Source organism: Pteronotus mesoamericanus, unplaced genomic scaffold (genome assembly GCF_021234165.1).
Source record: "Pteronotus mesoamericanus isolate MK-2021 breed Mesoamerican mustached bat unplaced genomic scaffold, CSHL_Meso_final contig_182, whole genome shotgun sequence".
Lineage (NCBI taxonomy): Eukaryota > Metazoa > Chordata > Mammalia > Chiroptera > Mormoopidae > Pteronotus > Pteronotus mesoamericanus.
The window spans coordinates 25,037,642-25,059,722 of record NW_026555078.1 but is presented as its reverse complement, the minus strand read 5'-3'; the positions used below and the strand labels follow the sequence as shown (position 1 = coordinate 25,059,722).

General features: G+C 56.8%; 2 protein-coding genes across 5 annotated transcripts in view; one reads left to right on the top strand and one right to left on the bottom strand.

The window, feature by feature from the left end:
• The window catches only part of PLEKHG3 (pleckstrin homology and RhoGEF domain containing G3), a 40,238-nt gene extending 33,381 nt beyond the window's left edge, over positions 1 to 6,857 (top strand). Inside the window, exons 14-18 of one of the 4 annotated variants that reach the window (XM_054567443.1) lie at positions 280 to 302; positions 848 to 1,132; positions 1,720 to 1,833; positions 3,562 to 4,996; positions 5,471 to 6,857. In XM_054567443.1, the coding sequence (XP_054423418.1) occupies positions 280 to 302; positions 848 to 1,132; positions 1,720 to 1,833; positions 3,562 to 4,996; positions 5,471 to 6,177 (2,564 nt within the window). In that variant the 3' untranslated portion in view covers positions 6,178 to 6,857. The remainder of the gene's footprint in view (positions 1 to 279; positions 303 to 847; positions 1,133 to 1,719; positions 1,834 to 3,561; positions 4,997 to 5,470) is intronic. The other 3 variants (XM_054567438.1, XM_054567442.1, XM_054567441.1) reach the window with 3 other exon arrangements.
• A 3,123-nt stretch (positions 6,858 to 9,980) lies between these two features.
• Positions 9,981 to 22,081, bottom strand: part of SPTB (spectrin beta, erythrocytic) — a 63,771-nt gene continuing 51,670 nt past the window's right edge. The window contains exons 32-35 of the mRNA XM_054567437.1: positions 14,266 to 14,528; positions 11,884 to 12,057; positions 11,563 to 11,605; positions 9,981 to 11,394 (exon numbers count right to left, since the gene is read on the bottom strand). Coding sequence (XP_054423412.1) covers positions 11,227 to 11,394; positions 11,563 to 11,605; positions 11,884 to 12,057; positions 14,266 to 14,528 — 648 coding nt within the window. The 3' untranslated portion in view covers positions 9,981 to 11,226. The remainder of the gene's footprint in view (positions 11,395 to 11,562; positions 11,606 to 11,883; positions 12,058 to 14,265; positions 14,529 to 22,081) is intronic.

Below are 22,081 nucleotides of genomic sequence, written 5' to 3'. Positions count from 1 at the left end.
TTTCACCCTGTTCTGAGGTAACAGCAAGAGCGAGTGACACTCAGAGACCTGCACTGCTCCGCGGTGTGCACCCCCTCCCCCTGCCCTGGTTCCTGTTCTGTCCGTCATTCCTTCAAGAATTCTAGGAATAGGCACCCCCAGAGAAGTCTTCCCCAGCGGGCTCTAGGCCTTTGGCCTCTAGCCTCTGTCCTCTATAAAGAGGCTCTCTCTCCTGTCTACCCTTCTCCCTCCGCTCGCCCTCGCCCTCGCCCATGTACTGGGACTCTGCGGTGGTGGCAGCAGCCAGAGCGGTGGGAATGAAGGTAAGGCTTGTGGGCAGAGGGGACTGGCTGGGTGGAGGGGGTGGGACCGCCCAGGCCAGCCCCCGGCTCCCTTCGCTCTCATTGCCTTCCTTCACTTCACAAACACTTACCAAGCACCTCTGGTGCACCAGGCTCTGTCATGTGGGTCACAGAGGTGAATAAGCCGTGGCCCCGGCCCCAGGGACCCTTCTGTACCCTTTTCCGGGAATGGCACCCTGGTGGCGGCCTGCCCAGCCTGGATCCTCTCATTTTTTCCTCTCAGGGGCAGGTAGGCCTCTCTGGTTCTTGAGTGCCTGGCTAGGCCCCCGTCCCTGCTTTCGCGGGTCCCAGCTTTCTATCTTGAGAACCACTCCTATCCCTTACTCCCCCCGGCCCCGACCCCCAACCCCACCCCACCCCCTCTGGTCCTCACTGGGCTTAAGTGGGGACCGGGGGTTCGTATCTAGATGGGGAGTTTTGTGTAAAGCCTCCTCACCCCTGACCATTGGAAGGAGGAGGGGGTGTTGCCCCGAGGCTGGTCACGAGGGGTCTTGTGCTCCGAACAGCATGCAGGCAGTGCTGGTGCTCTCCTGGACTTTGGGCAGCCCTCCCGTACTCGGGGCCTGCAGCCAGAGGCTGAAGGGGGTGCCCGGGAAGAGCAGGAGGAGGACGAGGAGGAGGAGGAGGAGGAGGAAGAGGTGGTGGTGGAGGACGAGGAGGAGGAACAGGCCTTTCAGGTCTCTCTGGAGGACCTGGCAGGGCATGAAGGCAGCAAGAAGGGGTCTGGGCCGGAGCCCCCAGGCTCAGAGGAAGAGGAGGAGGAGGAGGAGAGCCTGGCAGTGGCGGAGCAGGTAGCCGACTTTGCCAGCTCCCTGCTGGCCGCCCTCCACTGCTGGCACTATCGGGCCAACGCTTTACTTTTCTCCCGGGGTGCTATGGTGAGGTGTCTCTTTGATCTCCCCTCCTCCTTGCATGTTCCCTAGCATGTTCAAGCCCATGCCCATCCTTGATTCCCTTCCCCTGCCCTCTCCACTCCTCTGTTCTTGTTTCTTTACTTCTGCCCTCAGCACTTCTTAACCCCTCACTCACTGTCACGCCCCGGTAAGCCCCCGGCATGCATGCACCGGTCCAGCACTGGGTGTGAACTAGTATACTACTCAGCGAGCATGACTAACAGGGCGGGAGCGGTGGGCAAGGGGAGAAGGCAGCACCCGGCAGGGCTGGAAGGGTCAAGGGGGTTGGGCTTTTCTGAGGCTGCGGACCTGGCGGGGATTTGTGTCCCCAGATCTGGCAGTTCACGTGGACTCTGGAGAGGCTCAGGTCCAAAGCTGGCTCTCAGCAAAGCCCAGCCCCCTGAGGGAGCTGCCCATGTTGGGATGCAGAAGGGGCCAGCTCCCAGTTGTCCTGGGAGTTGACAGCTGCCCTCTGCTCTCTTCAGGGGAAGGGGCGCGGGGAGTCTGAAGGCCCCAAGAGCTGCAGGAGGCCTGGCAACCGGTCTGCGACCAGTGCTGAGAAGCGTTTGAGCTTTGAGTCCGTTTCTTCCCTGCCTGAGGTGAGTGGCCAGCAGGTGGAAGGGGGACAGCACAGGGGTGTCTAGGAGCCCAGATCTCCAGGTCTGCTGGTGGGGCACTCAGGCATGGGCTCTCCCATTGGATCTCTGGGGACAGGACTCTCATCCCTTGGGAAGCCTGTCTGGTTTATGGGCACATGATTTAGCGAGCAGACAGCTCCTTTCTGTGGATGAGAGGAAGGTGCCCGTTCCTTTGGGCAGATACAGTTCCTTGCCAAGGGGCACAGTTAACAGAAGTGACCAGATTTTAGATCCCCTCAGCCAGGCCTCCTTGTATAGGGTGTAAGGCCCTGCCCCTGCCAGCCTGCCAGACATTTAACTTACATCCGCGCCCCGTTGGGCACAGGGTAGCAGCATATTGATACCCACTCAATACCGCCTGCATGTCCGAGGTTTGTTTATTCCGTTACTCTCTGCAACAGCCCTACCAGGGAGAATGGGGCTCAGGAAGGTTGAGCGATGTGTCTGACACGGGGCAGCTTCTGAGGGGCGGAGCTGAGATTGGACTTGGGCCTGTGCCTCAGAAGCTCAGGCTGTTCTTCCCGCTACCCCAGGCCACCTGTAGGTTGTTTGGAGATGGAGGCCTTTGCTTTCCCACTGTTACAAAGGAAAATTTGTTCATGAGACCTAGACCCCGGGTTGGACCTCACAGCCAGAGGCTAAGAAACCCGGATGACACTGGATAAAAGTCCAGAGCGGTGCAATCCAGTGATAACAGCGCGCTAGCCACATGTGTAATTTTAACTTGTCTAGTAGCCACATTAAAAAGTCATTTAATCCAGTATGTCCAAACTGTTACCATTTCAATATGTAATCAATATAAAAAGCTAAATGAGATGGTTCATACTTCTTTTGTATGAAGTTTTTGCAGCCTGGTGTGTAGTTTACCTTTACAGCTGTTGTGAATTTGGACTAGGCCCATTTCAGGTGCTTGGGAGGCACGTGGGACTGGTGGCTACTGTTGCTGGACAGTACAGGCCTAGGTCATGGGTTGTGCTCTGCAGATTCTGGACTCCATCAATTGGATCAAGCCTGATTCCTCAGAATGTAGAGTGTTTGCTCTTATCTTTCCCCTACAGACCTCTCTGGAAAGCTGCCTGTGCTAGCCAGTCTTGTGGTTCAAATGACTTACAGGGTGGTCAAGAGGGAATTCTCAAATTTGCTTCCTGCCTTGCCCATCTGTGAGACATATGCACAGGCCCCACATTTCTGTCTCACCCTCTGCAGGATTCCAGCATGTGGCCCTGTTGCCCTTTGCACCCTGAGCCTCACGGGAGGCCCTGGCCCCTCAGGGAGGTTGGAGTGGCCACTCAGGTTGCTCAGGCCTGAGTTTGAATCCAAAATGATTCCCTCGTGGGGCACCTCTAAGACTGTAGGGAGCTGCTTTACCAATTTGTAGGGAGTACTGGTGCCGTGGCTCTGATCCCGAGTTTGTATGTTCCTGTCTGTCCCTGTGGCTCCCAGACAGGCTGCCACAGAGACGTGTCACCATCTTCTTCCCATCTACATTCCTAGAATTTTCCTTGGGTTTGAGGGCTGTGGGCCCAGCACCGCAGCTGCAGGGTCACTAGGGGACAGAGTCACATTCCTCCCTCTAAGGGCCTGTTGCCCCTTCTCTTGGGAACTGCAGCCCCCTCTCACTAGGCTCTGGGCAGGGCGTGCTGTTCCCACATGCCCCGAGTCTCATGTGAGCTTTCTGTGCTATCCCAGGCTGAACTGCACCCTGAGCCTGGGACAGAGCAGGAGGTGTTTGCTGCTGTGGAAGGTCCCAGCGCCGAGGAGATGCCCTCAGACACAGAGACTCCAGAAGTCCTGGAAACACAGCTGCACGCCCATCAGGAGCTGCTGGGGCTGGACCACCCAAGTGACATGGTGGACTTTGTGGTGGCCAAGAGCCCTGAGCACATTAAGGCCTTGAGCAGTGAGGAGGAGGAGGAAGAGGAGGAGGATGACGAGGAGGAAGAGGAGGAGGAAATGGGGACTGCCCAGGAGCCTGAGAGCCTCCTGCCGCCCTCTGTGCTGGATCAGGCCAGTGTCATTGCTGAGCGGTTCGTCAGCAGCTTCTCTCGGCGGAGCAGCCTGGCACTGGAGGACGGCAAGTCCACTGGCTTCGGGACCCCAAGGCTGACCAGCCGGAGCAGCAGTGTGCTCAGTCTGGAGGGCAGTGAGAAGGGCCTTGCCCGGTGTGACAGCACCACAGACTCCCTCAGCTCTCAGCTTCCCCCAGCAGTGGACCTCAGTGTGGGCGTGGCCGCAGAGAGTGGCCCTTCTGTTAATGGGACAGAGCCCCCAAGCCCAGGCTGTTCAGCGGAGACCAATAGGTCTTCCTGCAAGAAGAAGGAATCGATGCTTTCTACACGAGACCGGCTATTGCTGGACAAAATCAAGAGCTACTACGAAAATGCAGAGCACCACGACGCGGGCTTCAGTGTCCGACGCAGGGAGAGCCTCTCCTACATCCCCAAAGGCCTGGTGAGAAACTCGGTCTTCAGGTTCAACAACCTTCCAAGGCAGGACCCGGAGCCAGTGGCCCCACTGGGGCACAAGAGACAAGTGGGCTCCAGGCCGGCATCATGGGCCCTGTTTGACCTCCCAGGACCAGGCCAGGTGGGTGCGGGTTCTGGGGACCCAGCTCCTATCACAGATGCTGAGTTCCGCCCATCTTCAGAAATTGTGAAGATCTGGGAGGGGATGGAGTCTTCTGGGGGGAGCTCTCGGAAGGGGCCAGGCCAAGGTCAGGCCAATGGCTTTGACCTGCATGAGCCACTTTTCATCCTGGAGGAGCACGATCTAGGGGCCATCACTGAAGAGTCAGCTGCTGCCTCACCAGAGAGTGCCTCTCCGACCCAGCGGCCCAGCCCGGCCCACCTGGCCCAGGAGCTGAAGGAGTTGGTGAAGGAGCTGAGCAGTGGCTCCCAGGGAGAGCTGGTGGCCCCACTGCACCCCTGCATAGTGCAGCTCTCCCACATGATGGACAGCCACATGAGTGAGCGAGTCAAGAACAAGGTCTACCAGCTGGCCCGCCAGTACAGCCTCCGGATCAAGAGCAAGGCGGGGACAGCCAGGCCACCACTGCATTGGGAAAATGCAGCTTCCACCGTTCCCCGCCTACAGGAGGAGGCTGGATCACCATTGAGTGGCAAAGGTACGACAGGGGTGGGGATTGGGCCCCTCCCTCGAGGCGGGGGCGGGGTGGAAGAGCCCTTTAAGAGCCAGTTGGCTTTTGAGGAAAAGTGACCCCTAAAGAACCTGTACCACAGAGAGGGCTGTACTCCCCACCAACGGCCGAGGGCCAGGGTGAGCCCTGGCAGCCCCGACGCCACCCGTGCAGCCATGGTTGGGCACTTTCACTGCCCTCCCCGATCCTTCCTGCGGTGCAGAGACTTTCGGAAGAAATGTAGCCATGCCCCCCTTTTCTAGGAGAGCCGAAGCTCTCATCTTTCTTCCTTCGACTATTTTTCCCATTTCCCTTTGATAAAGCGACTGTGGATGGTAAATGAGGGTTCTCTTCCCTCATCACACCCAAAACCGCACCATCCAGCCTTCCCCAGAAGTTCGGAGCCCTCACTTCTGCTCTCCCCTCTGGCCCAGTGATTCAGGTAGCTCTCTCCCCTCACAGGTAAGAGAAAGCCGGTGCTGTCCCTCTTCAGCCGCGAGCAGATGTTGGCCCAGGAGCAGAGCCTGTCCAAGCCCTGCTCTGCCGGGGAGACTTCACCACAGCGTTTCTCCGTCCCCTCTGCTGCCAACTCGAGGACCACTTCACCTGGGGCCCGGCCCTCCACTCGAAGCCCCCTCAGCCCCTTCGACACTGAGACCTTCAACTGGCCTGACGTCCGAGAGCTCTGCTCCAAGTACGCCTCCCATGATGAGGCGGCCCAGGCCGAGGGAAGCCGGGCCCGAGGCCCGCCTGTCAACCGGAGCCGCTCAGTGCCAGAGAACATGGTGGAGCCGCCTCGGTCGGGCAGGGTGGGCCGCTGCTGCAGCCTGAATGCCAAAAGGGGCCGGGTGGGCCCAGAGGCCGTGCAGCCCCAGCCTCCCGAGGCATTGCCCCAAAGTGGGCCGGATGGAGGGGAGGCCTTGTATGTCACTGCAGACCTCACCCTGGAGAACAACCAGCGGGTGATTGTCATGGAGAAGGGGCCCTTGCCTGGCTCTGCGGTGGGGCTGGAGAAGGGCAGCGGCCAGAGACTGAGCTCACCAGCAACCATGGAGGGGCAGGGCCGGGATTTGCAGGAAGAGGGTCCCAGGGACCTAGTGGACCCAAGCCAGCAAGGCATAGTGAGAAACCTGAGGGAGAAATTCCAGGCCTTGAACTCTGTAGGTTGACTCTTGAGCCCTGGGGGAGAGAGGAGCTTGGGGGACAAGGAAGAACCTTGACATATGTCCACAAGCTTGGGCTCACCCTCCTCACAGGAGCCTCACCAAGGGCCCTGAGAAAGGGGGTGGCGCGGTGCACAGTGCTCTGGTGCACTCAGCAAGTGTCTTCACCTGCAGTGACCATGCTGGGGTTCCCCCAACCCTGGGCTCACGGTGACCTTCCACAGGCCCAGATGAGCCCCTCTTCCCTCTGAGGCCATTGTGGCCACTTCCTTGTATCTAATTCTCTGGTAAGAAGCCAAATATTTAAGCTCACCTCTTTCCAGGGAGAGCAAGCCCTGCTCAGGCCTCCAGTGTCGGCAGGCCACTGCCAGACTGAGGAGCCTGCCGGAGGAGACGCGGGAAGGTGGCCTGGAGAGGCTTTGCTCGTTAGCTGTGCCTTTTCTTAGGAGCCAGGCAGGAACGAGGTCCATAATTTATTGTTTGTGTGCGCGCGTACGAGTGTATGTATTCCCTGTTGTCGATTCCCCTCCCGTGAAGAATGTAACGGACTCAGTTCAGGTACTTTCATGGGTTGCCTTGCTGACCCTGTGGTTGCCGCTAATGTATACACATTTCATTATTTGCCAATGGTGCAATAACCACTGCTGACCAACTGACCTGTGTGTGGCCTCCTTACTGGGCCTGGCTGGGGCGGGAGGTGGGATGTGGCGATAGTAGCCTTGACGTCCACTCCTCTGCCATTCATGCTCACAAAGCACAAGGCACCAGGGTGCGGATGGGGGAGGCTGGGGCAGCAGGACGTGTGGGAGGGGCCTTGCTCTTGGTGGCTCTATCCCACGGGCTTCTCTGTTGACCCACAGCCTGGCATCCTGTCTTGGGGGCAGGGGCATCATGCCAGCTTTCAGCTCTTTTCCTCAAGAGCTGAAGTTGCACTAAAAGTAGGGTTGGGGGAGTGAATGGAACATTTTTCTAATAGGCAGAGGTTTCCAATGTCTGGTGCCTTTTACTCTTTTCTCCTTCGGGGCGTCCCAGGAGACATCCTAGGCGGCAAGGATTCTAAACCTGGAGCCTAGAAGTGTTTTAAGGTGGCCTGGAACATTGGGTGAAGAGCGCAAGTACATTTTTTTTTCCTGGGACGTATCACTTTTTATCCCATTCTCAGGGTGTCCTTGATTCAAAAAGGCTAAGACTGCCTCCCTATTTCTAGTTGGGGTTTCTGCCCTTTCTCCATGGTGTACCAGCCTCGTTTTGCCATTTCTTCTCTCTGGGGCCTGGGAGGAGGGGCTGCAGGTTCCGGGTCCTCAAGTGTGCCCACAGGCCTGCTGGCTCAGGGCCTCACAAGTCTGAGCGAGGAGGACAGACTCGCCCTAAAGATGGGTGGGTGCACAGAGGCTGGTAGAGCCTCTGCAGAGCAGCAGCAGGGAGTGCGAAGACAGCCTGTGTCCTGCCAGCTGCAATGAACGCCTGTGGCCGCTTCTGAGGAGACAGCGGGCTTCTCCCAGGCAGGTCTTGGGGTTATGAGGTTGAGAGCCCACAGGCATAATGGAGTGAGCCGGAGACCCAGGTTTTGGTTCTAGCCCTGCCGTTCTCTAGCTAGGTCACCTAAACTCTTTCCTCTCTGTAAATTGAAGGAGATGGATGACACGCTGCTTCTCAAACACCCTGACTCAGAGTCTTCAGTGGGTGGAGCCTGGGAAGTTGTAGTGAATACATTCCCCAGGTGATTCTTACTCAACCATCTAGGTATGTCTGGGAACCTTGAACCAGCTCAGTGATTCTCACCCATTAGAATAATCAGTGGAGCCTTTTGAAAACTGGCTATGCCTATGTTCCATCCACCCAGGCCAAACAAAAGCTCCCCTTTGGGTGAACCTCAGGCGTGGCCATTCTGGTGATTCTGGAAAGCTCTGCAGCAGGCCCTCAGGATGGCTGAGTGCGGGCCAAGTGAGCTTTCAGCAGGGTCTCAGTACCTGGGTGCTGGCGCAGTTGTCTTGTAAGACTCAAGGATGAGCCAGAGAGTCTGGCTTGGACACAGCTCCCTCAACCAGCCCTCTTAGGCCAAGTCAAAGGGAAGCCAGGCTTGTCAAATAAGAAATAGAGAGAAATATGGAGTGTTACTGATTTATTAGAAAAACTAGTAAATGGGTTTCCTCTGTTTGGTGGAAGCACATTTGAGCAGGTGGAGGACAAGGCCCAGCTGGCCCCAGATTGCATGGTCTGTGCCCAACAGGGCTGCAGTCCTCTGTCGCTGCCTCCTCCACTGTGACCTCCCTGAGCTTGCTTGTCCAAGGGACCAAGCCGTGTGGTCCTTTGGTTCTCTGTCTCCTCCCACTAAAGGGAGGAGGGGGATCCAGGACCAGCCTTGGGGACCCTACTTGCCCTCCAATAGGCAGGAAGTGGTGTGGGTGGGAGCTGAGCCTTCTGCAGGCCTCCTGTGATGGGCTCTGGTTGGGGGGAGGGAAGCCCAAGAACCGTCCACACCCCCCTCAGCCAGAGCCCGGGGAGGCCAGGGGATGACGGGGAAGGAGGACCACCTGACCATGCCCAGAAGGAGCTCCTTCTAAACTGCCCTGGGAGTTGTGCTGGTGTGGACTGGAGCTGTGTCAACCTAGTTTGGGAATACTGTTAAAAGATTGCAGAGTAGAAAATGGAAGGACCAAAAACAGTAACAACCCCCCCACCCATAAAACTGTGCCAGGGTGTGAGCAGCTTAGCACCCATGTGGCACAGTTTCCCAAACCTGGGTGCTGCAATTTCTGTCCCATTGGCTGAGGGTGTCGGAGCTCGTGTGATTGGGGGGGGGGGGGTGGATGTGCAGGAGCTGGCAATAGATGGCGGGTCACATGCAGCTGGCTGCCCTTGACGGTCCGGGGCGTCTGGTCGGTGAAGTCTTAGTGCTTCCTTTGGGGCCCTTTCATTCTTGGGACTGTGGAGTTGCTTATTGGAGATGCCTCACTCAAGTGCTGCTTTGGCACATATGGAGGGCAAAGGGTGGCCCCTTGTCCCTGGGCTCTCTCAGGACTGGCCCAGGGAAGCAGTGGAGGGAGACCCTTGCCACCGGCTGCTCTTTAGCAAGGAACGTGCTGTCTGCTCTGGAGTAGGACATGCCCGCAGATGGACCAGAGGCCTTCTGTACTGCCTCGTGAGAGTAGCCACCTCACTGCCTCCTGCCTGGGTTTCTCCAGGTGTAGAAAGAGGCTGGTGAATGGTCTATACTACGTTCCCTGTAGGTACACAGAGGGCTGTAGGGTTAAGTGCACAGAGGCCCAATGAAGACCCTGGCTACAGAGGTGGGGACCACCTGACCTGGGGGTGTCAGGATCCATCAGAGGACGTCACCCTCCTGTGGTTCCTGTCTGCTGAAGTCAACCTCACCTTGACATAGTGGTCTTGATCCCCGAGGTGTTGATCTCCCCCACTAGGAGCTCCTGGGAGGCCTAGGGACCCTGGGTACCCACCCCTGTGGCGTCGACCTGAACCGCACCCACATCCAGAGCAATCATCTGTGTGTCTGAGGCTCCTTCCCACGGGGAAGGTGATGGAAATGGCAGCTGCGGGCCCCAGGGACCTTTCTGGTCTCCCCAGGGGCAACGCCTACTGCCACCAACTTGACCTTCTTTTGGACCTTAACCCCAGTTTAGATGCCGGGCTGGAGCTGTATTGCTTTCCAAGGGTGGTGGGGGAAACCCTTGTGGAACGAGTGCCCTCCTCCTTCCAGAAGTCCGACTGCAGCAGCCTGGGGAAGGCTGTCCCCGCGGCTCTAGGTTGCAGGGCCCCTTTGGCTGTGCTTGGGGTGGGGGTACGGCGGGGGGGCAGACCGGCGTGCAGAACCTTCAGGAGAAGCTGAGCAAAGGCGCCACACCTTCATGGCTCTGGCCCCAGCGTTTGTCCCAGCTATGGGTTGTTACGTGGGTGGTGACATTCAGGAGTGGCCATGTGTGCCACCCCAGGGTGATAGGTCATGCATGAACTTGGCTGTCCGGCCAGTACCCTCGGCTGGTACCAGCTGTAGACAGCATCCATTGGGCATTTGGCTTTGCTTCACTCCAGGTGCTGGGCTGTCCGTCTGGCATCTGGGGGCCGTACCGTCTCTAAGGGGTCCTGGGTCTGAGTCAGATATTGCTGGTTCAGCTGTTACTGGGAGGTGGGGGGGGGCGGTTCCCAGAGTGGAGAGGCAGCGCCTTAGGCAGTGTCGGGACTTGTCTACCCGCTTCAGTCTGAGCCATAGCCCTAGCCCTAAGCTCTAACTGAAGTTATGAAAAGACTGGCTGGAGAGCTTCCTGATCCTTCTACCACCTATGTTTGGTAGCAAAGGGTGCTGGAGGTGGCGGGAGGCCCCTTGCACTTAGGACCCATGGACCTTGAAGGGTGCCTCCCCCCCGCCCCGGCTTTTTTGGTGGTGGGCGGGGAGGGATGTGGTGGCCCCTGAGGTTGAGAGACCCGGTTCTGAGGAAGCCCAGTGGGGAGGAGGCCCATAGGGTCCCCTCAGTCCCCAGCAGCCCTTTTCCCAGACCTAGGGCCCCGTGTGTCTATCTGGAGGCTCCTTCCTCATGCCCCAGGGTTGGGTCAGGTATTCCCAGTGTCTTCTTCCCTTTCCTTGGTTTTGACTAAGTAGGGGGTGACCCCAAGCAAGACTTGCTTTGGGAGTGGGCAGCATCAGGTGAACCCATCAGCCTTCTCCAGCTTTTGTGGGGCCTGGGGGCCTGGTGCATCCTCAGCCCGGGTGGGGTGGGGAGGAGGGCTTGTGCCTGGGGAAACCATACTCTGCCCGCAGGCCTGGAGACCCAGTGGAGCTGGGAGCCTCCGTCCCTAGAGCTGCTCTGCAGATGGTGGGGGAGCAGGCATCGGGCCAGGCAGGTGAAGGCAGGTATTGCAGTGCAGCGTGGGCCCCGGAGCCCTGGCCCGCGACTCGGAGCAGGCAGGCAGCAGGCAGCGGGCAACCAGGCAGCAGGAGGGCCATGGTCAAGGCCGAGGGCGCCCCAGCCTGTCCTGGGCAGTCGAGGGAGGCACTGTGGCACCCGCAGCCCAGCCCCGCCTGTGGGGCACCGCAAGAGGCTACTTCTTTTTGGGGAAGAAGCTGAATCTCTTTTCCTTTTCTTTCTTGCCAAGGCTGGCGTCAGGGCCGGTGATGGAGGGCAAGGGCAGGCTCTGGGCCTTGGTGCGGATACTCTGGGACTCATTGATGGCGGTGCTCACACCCTGCAGCCAGGACAGCATCTCCTCCTACAGGGGGGAAGGGTCAGGGCCTCACACCTCTCCAGGGAGGCCCCGCAAAGGGTGGGAGGGGGCCCCCAGGACCGCCCATTCTGAGGGAGCCTGGAGGCCAAGTGGCTTGAGCCTCCTCCCGCCCCTTTGTTAGCAGGGGTCTGGGCTGGGCTGCCCTGCACTTACCTCATCCTTGCCATGGAAGAGCCACTCACTGCCGTTGCTCAGCCTGGGAGGACAAAAGGGTTCCTGTCCTGGGGCCACCTCTGGAGCCCTCTGCCTGGGACAGAGGGAAGGCTGGCTTCCAACCCACAGCCCCCTTTCAGGCACATAGCACCTCTGAGAGGTAAGAATCTGGACGGTTAGCCATTAGCCGTTTGGATTTGAGAAACCCCTGAGGGCCAACTCAGGCTTGGAGCTGGTCCCCTGTAGCAGGCCCCTGTCCAGCCACCAATGCAAAATCAAAGAGCCAGGGAAGGGGCAGTGGACAGGGGCGGGGGAGCTCACCTCAGTTTGAAGACGTGCTTCTTCTTCTTGTAGTTGGCAGCGATCTCACAGATGGCATGTCTCAGGGCCAGGGGTTCTTCTCCGTGGTAGGGCGCCCCCAGGGCCAGGTTCTTGGCATCCTTGTAGAAGGTCAGCTCGCTGTTCCTGAGCACGCAGTACAGGTTGTTCCAGGACCTGCAGCGGCGCAGAAGGCGGGTCACCCGGAGTCCTGATACAGCATCTCTGTCCTCAGTGCCTATAGCTGTGCCTTTCCTATTACACCATTCCCCCCCCACCCCGATAAATAGTAACACATCTTACTGTAAAAAAAATCTCCATGTAATTTCATTGCCAAAAGTTAACTATTAACGTTTATTTCCTTCTGGTCTTTTTTTCGATTCACATATTCACGTCTTTTTCTACTCACATACGGGGGTAGACCAAAGTAGGCTTACAGTTGTGAGTACCCAAAACACAGAGTTTATTCTTGTGTTATTTATTAATTGTATTTGTATCACAACTGTAAATCTACTTTTGCCCACTTCTGTATATAGCTAAAATTGGATTATACTGTACAACCAGTTTTATATCCTGCTTTTAAGTTTAACACTGTATCGTGAGTGTTTCCTCATATACTCAAATATTTCTTGCAAGTAGTTCTGAATAGCTATATGGTATCCCATCATATATAAATAATCCCTTCATTGGTGGACCATGTGATACTAGAAATTTAAACAGTACAATTTAACAATGTGATAAACATTTTTGTACATGAATCTTTGCCTTTACTTCTGATCTTGAAGTACATTTTTAGAAATAGAATTATTGACTTAAAGATCAACAGTGTAAACTTCTTAGAGCATTTCCACACCATTGGCATATTTGATTTTCACTACAGAACTATGAAATGAATAAAGCAGAGGTTTGTTTTGGTGGTTGCTGTTATTTTTTGTTTTGTTGATATATGCCAGGTGTGCTGTACTAGCACTTTTAAAAGAAACATATTAGTGTAAATCAAGGCTTATCTCAGCTGGTATGTGTGGTGACAACTACAAGCTTATAAACTACTGTGTGGGCTTATGGGAGCCCCTTCGCTGATAAGCAGGAAACATGTTGCATTTTCACAGAAACCAGTGCTGAGAAACACTTAAGCTTTTGTTCCTTCCTCCACCTCCTCTTCTTCCTTTCTTTTTTCTTTCCCCCTCCCTCACTCCCTCCCTTTGGGGGCAGGAAGGTGGAGAACTAGTAGGGCACATAGGGAGGGAGGACCGGAAGGTCAGGGAGAGAACTTGACCTGTACAAAGCTGGCGGCCGAGCCGTCTTACAGAGCCCGGATTTCTGATGCCCAGCTTGGGGGTCTTTCCTGTGGCCCTCACCACCACCTTTGAGCTATAGCCCAGGTAAGGCAATTGCTAAGAAGGGCCTGGGTCCTGGAATAAAATGACTTAACCTCTCTGAGACTGTTTCCCCATCTGGAAAATGGAAATCTCAATGTTACAGGGTGGTTAGGAAGGTTCTCTCCGTCCTAACATAATGCCTGGCACACAGTAGGTGCTCAATGAATGCTAGCTTCCTCTTTCCTGGCGGACTCTCCGCATAAGCAGTAAACCTCTTCAGGACAGTGGGGTCCCCACGTGCATTTCTGGAATTGGTGTTAGCTTTGGTGTCCCCCAGGACAGGCTCTGTGTGCTGCCAGCTGGCCCTGGGAATGTGGCTGGCTTCAACCCCCTGAAGCTGCCCTGTTTCCCTGGGACCCCCTGGACCGCTGCCTGAAGGCAGGGCCCCAGAGTGCTTATAGAGGCATCCCTGGATGGACCAAATCCAAGGGCATGACCTCCTCAGGGTGAAGAATGGACACTGTCTGTGAATGAATTCCTCAAGGTCATGGAGTCACTGTGTGATAGTCGGTGAGGGACCTCCAGACGCACCTATGCCAACCGCACACTGCCTCCGCTCCTACATTAAACCTGGGGAACTGACGCCCAGATTGGTGAAAAGTGGGACTTGGTCAAAGCGGTGCTGTTAGTGCCAAGACTGACCTACCCAGCGCTGGGATAAGAGAAACAACACTAGCGTTCTCTGAGTTCTTCCTGTGCGCCAGGCACGCTGCCTGTACCAGAGGCGTGCTATCATCAACATCCCCGTCTTACAAATAGGGAAATTAACTTAGGCTGGGTAACTTGTACCAGGTCACAGGGTTTGAACTTGGGACCAGAACTGAAGACAGGCTTTCCCTGACGTGCCAGGTAGCCGCGGGCTGGCTCAGGGGACTACCCAGGAGCTCTCAAGACCAGATAGGTAAAGGGCCTCCCTGCGACACAGAAACCTGTGTTGCTGCGGCTCTGTTGGTGAAGTCACTGAGGGCCGCCCACCCCTCCCACCGGCGGCCTCTTCCCCACACACCTGTTGGATGCCTTCTTGTTGGGCCCCTCCAGGTCGTGCTTGCGGCCCAGGTAGCCCTCCATCTGCACGCTGTACCCATGGTCCCGCTGGGCCGGCAGCGTTGTAGGCTCTTCGCCCTCGCTCAGAGGTGTGTCCAGGACCTTAAAGAGGGGCTCTGTGGCAGGCCTCTCATCCCCGCCGGGTTTCTCCTCCTGCCCTTCCTCCTGTGGCCCTCGGGGGGGTGGCGGCTGCAGGTCCTGAGGCCACTGTCTCTCTTCTTCCCCCTGCTCAGGGGCACATGGGAGGAGCACACCTTGCTGGGGTTCTGCCCCAGGGGTGGCTGCTCAGGAGACCTGGTGAGCCAGCAGCCCCTCCTGAGCCTGGTCCCCTTCTGCCATGCACCTCCGGCCCCCCTGGCTGACCCCTCCACCTGCTGGGGTGCCCAGCGGGCCACTTCCCTAGACTCCGCCCACGTCTCTGGCTCTCCTCCTACCCACAATCTAACATCAACAGAAGTTCTTGGAGTGAGCTGAAGGCGGCCTGAGCGATGATCTCATCCGGGGGTTCCAACACAGCTGGCAAAGCCCCGGCTCCCTGCCCGGCCCCAGGCCCCCACCGCTGCTTCAGTCACACGCTCCGCCTCTGGCTGAGCTCTTGCGTGGGCCCTGGCCAGACTTCCTAGGAGCAAAGGGCTGCTGTTAAGGCGGGTTTGAAAACACTTGTATAAGATGTTGAATGGGACCTCTTCTCTTACCTTCCACACATATCTGAAGCCTCAAAGTTAGGGCAGCAGTCCCTTTGTGTCCCCCGCTACCTTAAAAAGGAGGAGCCCGGACTCACTGGTCCTGCTCCTGTCACTTGGTGGGGATTTCTTGGAGGAGGGCAGTGGTTCCTAAGCCTGGCTGGCTGCCTTTTCCACGCACCTCGGGGGCTTTAACAAAACAGGCCCAGACCCCTCAAGAGGCTGCTTTCACTGGCCTGGAGCGGGGTCTGCACTTGAGTATTTCTTCATAAGCTTGTCATGCATTCTGATGCGCAGGAGGGGTTGACAGTCGCCTGTAAGGAGTCCCTGCCCTGGGGAAAGACTGTGGCTTCACCCCTGCCCCGCCCCTCCATGTGGAGGGTGGGGCTCTCCCCACCGCTGCCCAAGCCAAGTGAAGGGCCTTCCTATGTCAGTCAGGTGCCCATGTCCTGTCCCCTAGCTGGGCCCCAGAGTCCTTGTTGCTCTGTCCTGGTGCCTGCTGCAGGAGAAGAGAGGGTAGGACAGAGGGGCAGCAAGGGGCAGCCTGCCTCCCACTGCCAGGTGAGGCAAGGATGGGCAGGTCTCTTACCGAGGAAGGCAGCCTAGCTTAAGGCATCAGTCAGAACCCTGTCTCAAAGGCCTGGCTGCTGGACTTTAGGTGGCCGCTGGACTTTAGGCGGGGGGAGAGCCTTGAAGGCCCCCAAGCAGGCTGTGCCTGAACACCTGAAGGACCAGGGCCGACCCAGGCAGTAATGAGACTCTGCCCCCTTGTCTCCTCCCTCCTCCCTTGCTGAAGATGGGTGGAGGCCCCAAGAGCTCTGGAAAGAAGCTGGAAAAGAGCAGACTCTGTGCTCCCCACTGTGGGTCCCACAAATATGGATCAAACCTGAAATGGAGAGATGGAGGGTGGGAGGGTGTGGGCACCCTGTCGGACATCAGATGGAAGCTTTCACTTGGGCAGACTAAAAGTGACCAGGGTCTGCCGGAGATGGTGCTAAGGAATGGGAAGGGAGGCTCCACGGAGATGTTTGCAGGCAGTGCTTGGAAGAAAGGTAAAGCTAGTCACTTTTGTATTCCATAAAATTAGGGCTGTTCAATAAATGGTTATAAGTTGGGGTTCCGGTAAGATCTTATTTAAGGAAAGGTTAATATGACTGGAAAAGTTGGAAACCGCACTACCCTAGCCTAATACCTTCAATCTGTGAAAGAACCTTTGCTGAGAGACATTAAGCAACTTATCCGAGATCACACAGCTTATACGTATTGGAGGCAATTAGGAATATGCACGCCAGAATTGGACGGACCTGAGTTTTCATCACATCTTTAGGGCTCTCATCCTTTTCTGTCATAGAACCTCTTGAGAGCTGTGGCCAGGCCACACTCGTCTTTCTGTGTCTTGCACTATTTGTATCTTCAAGAGTGCAATGAGCCAGCATTGGCCACAAGAATCTGAGGGGCTGAAAACATTGCCTGATCGTCCTCTAGTGGGGGGAAGGGCAGGAGTTGCAGGAATAGGGCTGGTAGCCTGGGTTTGGGGTTCTGTGCGCCCAATCAGGCCAACCATTTGACCTGACCTGGGTATAAAGTTTGGGGAGGTGGAATAGTATTGCAGAAAGTGAAGCCTCTTTTTATCCCTGACGTCCCCACCTGGCTGCACTGCTCCTGGTGGGGGTGGGCTGGAGCCCGCCCCTCGCCTGCCCTGGGTCTCGGGAGATGGCATGGCAGACCCTGGGAGCGGAGCCCGGCAGACCCCTCAGCCATGTTCGCTCCCCTCACCCAGCCTCTAACCTCTGGGGCTGGTCTTACTAGAGGCCTGTGGGTCCACATTTCTTCTTAAACTTTCTCCTTCCTTTGGGGAACTATCCTCTGAGAATAAGGATGAATTTTTCCAGGACTGCTTACCAACTAAATTTTACCTTTCATCTACTTCCTTCTAATGGCTGCCTGACCCGCATTCCCTGGTGGGGACATTTTGCAAAAGTTAAATGGCTGGGTTGTAAGTTGGCTTTGGAAAACAGGGCTTTTCCAATGTTTGCAAAGTTTGCAAGAGCACGAAATGTTATGTGCTCTTGACCGCTCATGTGGACACAATATAAAATGCACCCTGTCCTCTCTGTCCTGAAGGCCAAGGCCAGAGGAGGAGGAGGAAGAGGAAGAGGAGGAGGCCGCGGCGTTTGGTGGCTGCTGCCCTCTCTTAGGCCCGGGGCTGGCAGAGCTTCTCTTCCTCTGGGCTGGGGGAGGGGACTCCGAAGAGGAAGATGGTGGCATGGTTTGGGCAGAGGGGCCTCCTGCCCCAGGTTCCAGGGGTAAATACACGTTGTGCCATTTGGTACGGGAGCTGGGAAAGTGCGGGGACCATGCTGGGCTCTCATGCGGAGGCTGTGCCTTGCCCAACGGGCCGAGGGGTCTGTGAAGCCAGGGCCCAGTGCTGGCTGCTTGTGTGGCTGCAGAGACAGGCAGGTTCTGCCAAGAGACCCCGGACAGGTGAGATGATCTGCCTCCCTTCTCTCCTCCATTCTGTAAGGCAGAAGGCCTGCCGCTTGAGCCCTCAGGCCATTAGGAGGCTGTCCAGGTTATGCCTGCACTGCTGAGGGCACCCAGCCTAGAGATGTCACCCAAGGGCTGGGGACGCCGACAGGGGAAGGGCCAGCTGCTTTGAGATTCTCAGTGTTAGGCTGGAGCGGTCTGTTGGTGAGCCTGTGGTCATCGGTGGGAGTGACAGCATGAGGGCGGATGAGGGTGGGGGCTGGGGTGAGGGGTGAGGGGTGGAGCCAGGGTCTCCAGTCTAGGGGACTGAGGGGCAGGTTCGGGGGAGACAACTGAGAGGTGGGCATGTGCCCTGGCTGCTGGGCCCATGATATCAGGGGAGGGAAGGGCACAGACAAGAGAGACTAGGTCCGAATCCAACAGGGAGAGGCCCCAGTTCCTGGCGGGTGGGCAGTGGGGGGACTGGCCTCCTCAATCGTGTAAGCGTGACTTTTTAGGGTTCTGCCTTGCTGGGAAGCTGGCTTGAACGAGGGTGCAGGCAAGGGTTGAGGGTCTCCTCCACAAAGGACGTTCACGAAGGGGAGGGGAAGTGGAGCAGGATGGGTACATTTCTTTTCCGGACTAAAAAAGTTGAAGGTGTGCTTCCAGGCTCATCCAGCAGGTGGCGGAAGGCACAGCACACAGACAGCTAGCTCTCTAGCTTCCAGGAGAGCAATAACCTGGTTTGCAAACACAGGATCTTTTGGAGGTTCCGGAAGATGCTCAGTGATCCCAGATACACTAGCAAGCAAAGAAACACAAGTGAGGAGGCTTCTCTAAAGGAGATGCTGATAAGTGAGAACCAGGGCATAAGGATGCAGCCCGGAAAGGGAACGTTTGACCTTAGCCACGCGATGGTCTTGCCTATGTCATACAAGGACTGGGCCCAGGGGGTGGGTGGAGCAGGTCTCAAGGAACAGGTACCCCAGGAAGGTTTGGGAGGCTGAGGCAATGGATGTTAGAATTCATAAGGAGGCTGTTTCTTTTAAGAGATGAAAGTCTACAGTGAGGGTTGGAGGAAAAAAAACTGAATGGAAAAACGAAGACATAACTAATCACCTACTAGTTGCCAGGTAGTCTACCTACGTTCTCTCTTCAATCCCTGCGCTCCCTGCTGCGCGCAGAGTGCCATCACTACACCAGTTTTACAGATGAGGGGACCCGGGGGGCAGGGTGAATGGACAACTTGCCCACGGTCACACATCTAGCCAGTAGAAGGTTGAGGAGGCAGACCTGTCTGGTTTCAAACTCTGTGCTCTTCCTGTTGCAAGGGGAGGGGTGGTACTATTCTAGAGGAAAGAACCTATCTGATGGGGTTCACAGTCTAAAGGAGAAAAGCTCAGCTTATCCAAGACATGTGGCTGGTCAGCTGAGGCGGCAGCGAGGTCATGTCAGAGCCACACTGGAAGGGGCCAGAAGAGGGGCTTGGAACCAGGTGAGACCTATTGCTGATGCCTTGGGCAAGCAAATAGCATTGGGGAACTGGGGGGTGGGGGGCGCTGGCCGCAGTCACGGCTGAGAGTTTTACCCTCCCCCAGCCCCTGAGGTCTGGGCTCTCCTCCCCTGGGTGAGGGGTGAGGGAGGAGGGATGAGGAGCTATTGGCAGACAGGCTGGGAAGGCTGTTCAGAGGACAACTGTTTGCAAGGAAAGGAAAAGAGATGGTTTGTTGAACTGAGAACAGCCAAAGAGATGAAGAGAGAGCAACTTAGGATGAGCAGAGACAAACCTCAGGAGAGGAAGAAATGGTTGCTGAGTAAGAAAAAAGGTGCCTGAGGAGCCGACGCTGGACCAGGCAGTGAGGGGCTCCCCAGTGGGTGGCGGGACGGGGAGGGGCTCTCATGAGAAGTGGGATGGAGCGAGCGGAGCACACCAACACGGTGACCCAGGGGCGGCTGTCTGAGACAGCAGCCGGGGAACCAGGGCAAACAGTGGGAGGGAACACTGCGCGGGAGGCCACCCGGTAAAGCGAGGAGGAGTGGAGAGGGGAGTGTTCAAGGTCCCTTCTGACAGGGAGTGGGGAGACCTGATCCACCAGCAGCATCTTGGGGAGCGGAGAAGAGGCTTCCTCGGGAACCATCTCCGTCATTCCCACCACTGGTGTGGGCTCTTCGGGCCCTGGCCCTGCAGGAGCAGGGGGCTTGCTGGGTCAGCATTAGAAAGACTAAAAGGGTTAGAAGGCACTGACTCCCCCATCCGGGTCCACCACCCATCTGACAGGCGGGCAGCTTCAAGCCCCATTCCTGAAATGCCTCCGGTGTCACCTGAGGCCGCCCTGAGCCCAATCAGTATCTGGGATGCTGTGAAACATAGTGTGGAAGAACAGTTTCGGACAGGCCTTTGGAGCAGCGAGGCCAGAAAGATCACGTCTGACCACAGCACAAAGAGCTGGGCACACCTAGCAGCGAGCAGATGTCCAGAAAGAGCCTGGAGGACCAGGGCTCTGGGCCAGACTGTGGGCAGACACACCCCTGCCACGCTGACTCAGGCATCCTGGGGAGACAAGGACACACCCAAGTTTAGGCAAAAACCAAAGTTCTTTCCAGGCCGGGTCTGCTCATTATGAGCAAACGCCCCACTGGCATTCACTGCAAAATGCCTGAAACAGCAGCTCCGTTTGGCCTCACCGGGGAGGGGAGAAGGGATGGGGAAAGCTTGCTCAGGCAAGAAGAAACACAGCTGCTGCCTCCACACCCACATCCCTTCCATCCAAGGACGTCAGAGCCCGGCCTCTGGCTGCTGATTAAAGCTCCAGGCTGCCCGCTGGGGGCAGGTGGGGGCGGGGCAGTTGTACAGGTTGCCAAGGGGGTGACAGCAGCTGGAGCCTGCCAGGCACTGGGTGAAGGGTGTCCTGTCTCACAGGGGTATGGGAGGGGCTGCAATCCAGCATCCGGTCAGCCCCTGGAGCCCCGTCCCTCACATGTTCCAGTGCTGATCATTCTTCTGAAGCAACAGGGACCTGGAAGCCTATGGGAGGGAGAGGCAAGGGACCTAGAAGTCTCCACTCCCCGTGTTCACCCTTAATGAGGAAGCCAGCTGCAGGCGGTCTTCAAAGGTCACAGCAAGAGTGCTGGCTGTGAGTGCTCGGGTAAAAGTTTTCCATGACGACTAGGGGCCTGCTAATAAATGGCACCCAGGCAGTTGCTTTCTGGACTGGCCTGGTGCCCTAGAGTCCTCCTGAACCACAGACTGGATCTAGCCTTGAGGCTTGAAGGCAGCCAGGGCGTGAATGCCTCAAACCATGAACCCTGAAGACACTGTTTCTTGTCACAGCCCCTAGAAGCACCAATCCCTTTCCAGGGTGTGACTTGTCCGAGCAGCCCTGCTGGGCGAGTTCCTAGGGCAGGCCCTGCTCCTCACCACAAAGCCAGGGACGAGCCCAGGGCACAGAAGACGTCCCAGGGCTGTTGGATGGGGGCCCTGAATCCTGGGGTGACTCGGGTCCTCTGCCATACCACTTCTGCTCTGTGAAATCAACCTCAACATCTCAATAGCCAGTAACTCACTACAAATGTCATACTGAGGATTCTGAGGCATTCAGAGCCGGGAAGGTGAGCAGCTTAGCAGGACCCCCGCCCTTCCCAGAGCCACACCCAAGATGACGGGGGACACAGGGTGATGGGGTGAGGGTGCCCGGGCACTGAGGGAGGGGGCTGGCTCCACCCGCTGCCAGGGTCCCCTCCAGGACCCAGGGCTGCCTTCAGAGCACTGACCTTGTCAGGAACCGAGGTTCAGCCCTGCTGCTCTTCCCTGAACAAGGACAAAGGCAAACACCCCGGCCCTGTGCCCCATCCTTCCCATCTCCTGCCTCACAGCCACTGGTACCTGACAAACACAAACCAGGTCCCCTCGAGCTACAGAGGAGACAAGAGGAAATGGGAAAACAACCTTCCTCTGCCCCTCCCTTCATTCAGACATTGATGACATTTCAGAATGTTCTGGACTTTCTATAATCCTGCATAGGGCTTTATAAGGGCAACAAGACCCAGAAAGATTAAGTGGCTTGTCTAAAATCATGCAGGAAGGTTCCTGAAGAATTCAGGATTACAACCCAACGTCTTGGCCCCCTACTCCAGGGCTTTTGCCTATTGTAATACCTTGTTTCTTATGCTTGGCCCCACACACTTATTTGTACACTTACCTGTATGAATGGATTGTTTGTTTGTTTTTTTAACAGAACACAACTCTAATGTGGAAAAGAAAGAGGTGAGGGAGGTGATGCATTCCAATGATGTGCTTGAAGAAAACAGTGGTGCAGGGAATGGTGCTTCAGTCCCTGCGTGTACACGTGTGTGCGCTTGCATGCGCCAGGAAGGGGAGGGCCCGGATGGGGCCTGCAGGGTGGCCACCTGTGGTGTGCAGCAGCCTAGACAGGGGTTCAGGTGCTTGGTCCACTCCCGTCTGTCCCCCCAAGCAGGAAGCTGGCATGCGCTAGTGATGGGTTTCACATGAAGCAACATCGCGTGGATCTATTCTATAGAGCACCGACACCAGACCACACACGAGGGACAGCAGACAGCCACCGTAGCCCAGGCCTACCCAGGGAAGGCTCAGCAGCCAGCCAGCCCTTC